The sequence below is a fragment of the Myotis davidii genome, unplaced genomic scaffold (genome assembly GCF_000327345.1).
Source record: "Myotis davidii unplaced genomic scaffold, ASM32734v1 scaffold462, whole genome shotgun sequence".
In the NCBI taxonomy this organism is placed as follows: domain Eukaryota; kingdom Metazoa; phylum Chordata; class Mammalia; order Chiroptera; family Vespertilionidae; genus Myotis; species Myotis davidii.
Genome location: NW_006293237.1, coordinates 607,543 through 613,213, shown reverse-complemented (window position 1 = coordinate 613,213; position 5,671 = coordinate 607,543). Strand labels below are relative to the sequence as shown.

General features: G+C 61.4%; 1 protein-coding gene across 1 annotated transcript; it reads right to left on the bottom strand.

Moving 5' to 3' along the window:
- Positions 1-1,768: 1,768 nt before the first annotated feature.
- On the bottom strand, positions 1,769-5,671 carry PNCK (pregnancy up-regulated nonubiquitous CaM kinase; the record flags this gene model as incomplete). The annotated part of the gene is made up of 10 exons (XM_006766941.2): positions 1,769-2,124; positions 2,670-2,814; positions 2,977-3,064; positions 3,161-3,239; positions 3,333-3,445; positions 3,541-3,616; positions 3,784-3,907; positions 4,049-4,187; positions 4,271-4,345; positions 5,295-5,671. Coding segments are annotated over 9 exons (1,209 nt in total), but the record flags the coding sequence as incomplete, so codon positions are not given.

Here is a 5,671-nt window from a genome sequence, read left to right as displayed (position 1 = left end):
CAGTAGAGGAGAGGAATGGTATTGAGCAGCTGCCCCAGGCGCCTAAGGAACGAGGATGGGTGATGGATGTGACCATGGTGCCGCCTTCTGGCCAGAGGCCAAACTGCATCCTGTCAGGGCAGCCGGAGCTGGGGCCCAACTCCGCGGCAGTGACCTGGCAGCCGGCCTGGGCTGAGGAGCTGGCTCTCTCTGAAGGATTGCGATTCCTTCTCGAAGGCTGGCTCGGACCTGCTCCTGAGCAGCCAGGATGCGGCTTTCCCACGCACATCATTCCTATCATCCGAGTAAGCCCACCCCTCGACGGGGCCTCCTCCGCGCGGGCAGGCGTAGATGTCGGAACAATATTTGACAGACAAAATGAGAATCAGTTGGTGTCGCTGGGTCTCGTGTGAACTGGAAAGGGGGGAAAGAGGGCCAGCGAAGGGATGCTGGTGATGTCTGAGGTGGCGGGACAGATGCTAAGGCCCCGGATGAAGAGCTAAGGAGAGGCAGAACGGTCCGTCGGAGGGGAGAAGGCCAAGTTGTTGAGATCTGGCCGTGGCGCTGGCTGCCTGAGGTCCCCTGGATTGTATGACCCCAGAGCCTGGAGTGAAGGGTGGCCCAGAACCGGCTGTGGGGACAGAGGAGGAAGCTGCCCACCCCCCTCTAAACTTGCTCGGCTTGGGGACCTGTGGGGGGGGCGGTATGGGACAATGTGGAGCAGGAAGGTGGTGGGAGGATGCTGGGAGGAGAAGGCTGCAGAGGGGCTTGTGGGCCTGGGAATCACCCCCAGTCGCTCTCCTCAATGGAAGCCAGGCCCCCTGTTTCCAACCCCAAATCCTGATCCAGTCCCTGCCCCTGAGACCCAGGCCAGCCCTGCTTTGGGGGTCACTGCTCCCCTTCAGGTCCTGAAGACCCACAGAAGTTCCCTCTCCATCGCGCTCCACGATGGGGCTGGCAGGAGTCCCAGAGAGGAGGAAGGAGTGGCCAGCTGGCCCCAAACTCTGAGGGTGCTATCTCTGCTCTGGCTGGAACTGAGGTGTGGGGCTGGAGGGTCTTCCCCTGGTGGGCACAGGAAAAGGGCCTAGTGGGTCCAGGAGAGGCTTGGGCCCCTCCAGAATTGGGGTGTGAGGGGCAGAGGCCATGCAGACCAGAAGACCGGCCATCGCTCTTCACACCAGGAGCCATAACCAGCCCAGCCTGGGTTCCCCGGGGCTCAGCACAGCACAGCGATTGCGGCCCGGTGGCGCCCTCTCCTGGCCAACGGGCTCCCCTGCACCCTCTGACACTAGCCTTCTCCATAGGAAAGTGTGTGCTGGAAATACTGTGGGGAGAGGTTGGAGGCGGCAGGCTGGGCCTCTGGGCGCCCCCCAGGCTATAGGCCTCCACTCGCCTGTGAGCCCTTCCTGGCTGGCCCTGAACAACAGGGGCACTTGCAGCCCATCCCCGGGGTCCTGGAGACTTGGGTACCCATGGGGCCTCCCACCAGCCCCCTCTGCTGGCAGCCAGAGCCACACGCAGGCCCACCTCCAGGGTGGCAGAGCTGCTAACTGGGCTGCCTCTTGCTGGCATTTGGGGGGCAGGGCAGGGACAGAAAGTTCTTGGACAACCGGGAGTTTGTCTGCCATGATCCAAGGGAGCAGAAGTGTGGGTGGCAGTGGGCTAGGTCAGGTGGTATGGTCCGGCCTCCTTGAGTTCTTTCCCACAGGTGATACCCATCCCCTCCCTCTTCCCCCATCCCTGCCCCTTCCCCCTCCCTCCAGCTCACCACCGGCCCCAGGCCCTTTGCTCTGTCTGTCTTTATTGATTTGGGGGAAACCGGAGGGGAGCTGGAGGCCACGACACAAGCGGGACCACCCACAGTCAGCGAAGCGCAGAACAGCGTGCAGGAAGGAGCCCCTGGAGCCTCGTCAGCGTCTAGAGGGGTTGTGGCAGCGACAGGGGAGGGGAGCCCCTGCGGACATGCCCCACCAGCCCCTCAGCAAGGGCAGAGCCTGAGGGGTGCCCCACTCCCACCCGAGTGCCACGTGCCACACACGTCTCAAACTCTCCACCAGAGGCCAGCCCCAGGGTGCGGGGATCGGGGAGAGGACTGAGAGGGTCCGTGGGAAGAGAATCGGGGGTCAGTGCACTCAGCCTCAGCATCTGCCAGGGGTGGAGGGAGAGAGAGAAGCACACAAGGAGAGGGAGAGTCAGGAGGTACCCCGGCCCGCACTGTGCCCGGCTCCCAGTCAAGGCTCTCAGCTGTGGACGGGGCCCACTGGGTCTTGGCACTGGGCCCCTCTCGGACTCTCATGGTGCCCGCGGTCCCCAGCCCCTGCTGGCCCCTCTCTCATCTACCCCTCCCGGAACCCTGGACCCTCCCTTCCATCTGCGTTCTCTGCCCTCAGCCCTCTGCTCTCTGGTGTCCACCCTGCTTAGCTCTTGGCCACATGGGGCTCCACACCCTCTAAGCCAGTGGTTCTCAACCTTCCTAATGCCGCGACCCTTTAATACAGTTCCTCATGTTGTGGTGACCCCAACAAAAACAATATGTAATTATATATGTGTTTTCCGATGGTCTTAGGCGACCCCTGTGAAAGGGTCGTTCGACCCCCAAAGGGGTCGCGACCCACAGGTTGAGAACCGCTGCTCTAAGCTCACCCAGGAACCACCTCCTATTAGGGGATGCAGGGCCCACCCCCACATACCTGGGCATCACCAGTTGGAGGGCTGGCCAGCCCCAAGGCCCGGGTGGCTGTGGCGGGCCATCCTCCGCTCTGAGGCCTCCTCACCCTCTGGGCTCTGCCCCAGCTTTCGGATGTGGCGCAGGAAAGAGGTGGCATTGAATGCTCGCTGCAGGGAGAGAGGGGTATCAGGCTATGACCGGCCCTGGCCCCTGAGATTTCAAAGATCAGACAGGCTGCTGGCAGCCTCCCCCTGAGGCTGAGGGGTAGGGCAGGTGGGGAAGGGAGGCAGCCTGGAGCCAGAAAGGTCCACGGCCTGACCCATGCTGACCTTCCAGTGGTTCCGGGCAAAATTCTTCTGGATCTGCTCACTGACCGAGCCCAGGATGTCTTTGTCAAAGGCAGCATCCCCAGAGATCCTAGCGGGAGGCCAGGGGTCAGTGGGGGGAGTGGGGTCTCTGAGGGCCTGGTCCCTCCCTCCGGCCCTGGGACAGCTTGGCAGGGGTTCCATTCACCAAAGATGCTGTAAGGCCTGCTGGCACGTGAACCTCTTCTGCGGGTCTCGCTCCAGAAGGTGCCGGATGAAGTCTTTGGCTGGAGCAGGGAGGCCAGGTCAGCCCAGCCCGCCCCCATTCCCCTCATCGCGCCCCCTCCCCTCCCCGAACTCGGGGCCAGCCTCAAGTTCACCTGATTCGGAGATGTCATCCCAAAAGGGAGAGTCAAACTCGTAGCTGGCCCTCAGGATCTGGCTGAAGAGTTCGGGGTCGCTCTCGTCGTAGAAGGGAGGGTAGCCACACAGCCTGGCGCCCACAGATGAATCACCCAGCTGTCCAACCCTCCCCAACCCAGCAGGGGGCAGGCGGGCAGAAGAAGAGCCTTCCCAGTGGTCACTCACAGGATGTAGGAGATGACACCCAGGGCCCACACATCTACGGCCTTCCCGTAGGGTTTCTGCTCCAAGAGCTCCGGGGCTGGGGGCCAGAGACAGACAGACGCACACCCGCGCACACACACACCAGCCTTCAGCGCTGCCAGGCTCCGCCTAGTCACCCCAGGAATGGCCAGCCACCTGCCCTGCCCCGGGCACCACAGCTCCCACGGGGTCCCCCAGCCCCCTCAGGGAGCCCCCCTCACATACCCACGTATCCTGGGGTCCCACAGGCGGTGCCCAGCATGTTGCCAGCCTGAATTTTGGACAGGCCGAAGTCGGAGACCATGATCTTGGAGTCCTCGAATGGCGTGGCATAGAGGAGGTTTTCAGGCTAGGACACACGGGAGGCCAGAGGTCAGCCTGGCATGCTCCTAGGGGCTGGGGCCAGGGGCTGGGCCCCCTCACGCCCCCCAGACCCTTGGTGCACAGGAGGCTGCGTAAGGCCTGGGCAAGTGGGTGAGAGGGCAGGCACCTTGAGGTCGCGGTGCACGATGCCCAAGCTGTGCAGGTAGGAGACAGCGCCCAGGACCTGGCCCACCAGGTGGCTGGCATCCTTCTCTGTGTAGGAGCCACGCTCCATGATGCGGTCGAACAGCTCGCCCCCTGTCACCCTGTGAGGAGCAGGTGCTCGTTTGAGCCAGGCCCCTCATCCCACACTCAGCACCCAGCCCCCAGCCTGCCCTGCCCTCCTCACAGCTCCATGGCCAGGTAGAGGTGGGAGGGGCTCTCGTGGACATCCTCCAGAGCCACGATGTTGGGGTGGCTGACCCTGCAACAGCAAGAAAAAGCCCTTGTAGCCCGGCCACTGTGGCTCAGTGCTTGAGTATCCACTTATGAACCAGGAGGTGATGGTTCGATTCCCAGTCAGGGCACATGCCCGGGTTGTGGGCTCGACCCCCAGTGTGAGGCGGGCAGGAGGCAGCAGCCGATCAATGATTCTCTCATCATTGATGTTTCTATCTCTCTCTCCCTCTCCCTTCCTCTCTGAAATCAACAAAAATATTTTAAAAATAACAACAACCCTGCCCTAGTTGGTTTGGCTCAATAATTGAGTGTCGACCTATGAACCAGGAGGTCACAATTCAATTCCCATTCAGGGCACATGCCCAGGGTTGCAGGCTCAATCTTCAGTAGGGGCCATAAAGGAGGCAGCCGATCAATGGCTCTCTCTCATCATTGATAATTCTATCTCTCTCTCCCGCTCTCTTCCTTTCTGAAGTCAATAAAAATATATTTTTTAAAAAGCCCTTGGCCCAGCCGGGGTGGCTCAGTGGTTGACCATCAACCTATGAACCAGGAGGTCATGGTTCAATTCCCGGTCAGGGCACAGGGCCAGGTTGTGGGCTCCATCCCCACTGTGTGGCGTGCAGGAGGCAGCCAATCAATGACTGATTCCTGTCATTGATGTTTCTATCTCTCTCTCCCTTCTTCTCTGAAATCAATACAAATATGCTTTCAAAAGAGAAATGCCCAGTCCCTTTTTTTTTTTTTTTTTAAATAAAAAAACCTTGTAGGCCACTGCAGCCTCCTCTGGCCTCAGGGCCTAAGGGTGCTTCCTTCCACCTCTGCCCCCTTCCCTACCACAAGCCACCCCTGCCCAATCCCACAAGGCACAGCCCCACGCCAGGCCTTCCTGGGGCACAGAGTAGGCAGGGCGCCCCATCCCAGAGCACTGCCCCACAGGCCTTAAGCCCTAGCAGCCAGGGCCAGGCACACACCTGCGGAGCACCGCAATCTCATTCTCCACCAGGGCCTCCTTGCCTCGAAGGGCCTTCTTGGAGATGCACTTCAGGGCAACAAGGTGTGAGGAGCCCCGCTCCTGGGCCAGCACCACCTCGGAGAAGGCACCCCTGCCGTGGAGACAGCGGAGGCAGGAAGGGAGGGGGCAAGATGGAGAGGCAGAGGTAGAGGAGGGGAGGAGAGGGTGGGGAGAGGAGAGGTGGGGAGGAGGAAGGGCCCCCCTAGCTGAAGCAGAAGGGAAGGCCCTCTCCCTCTCAGGCCACCCATCCCACGCACACACGCCCACACAGTCACTGACGCACACTCCCTGACACTCATGCACACACAACACATTCGTGGCCACACTCACGAGCCC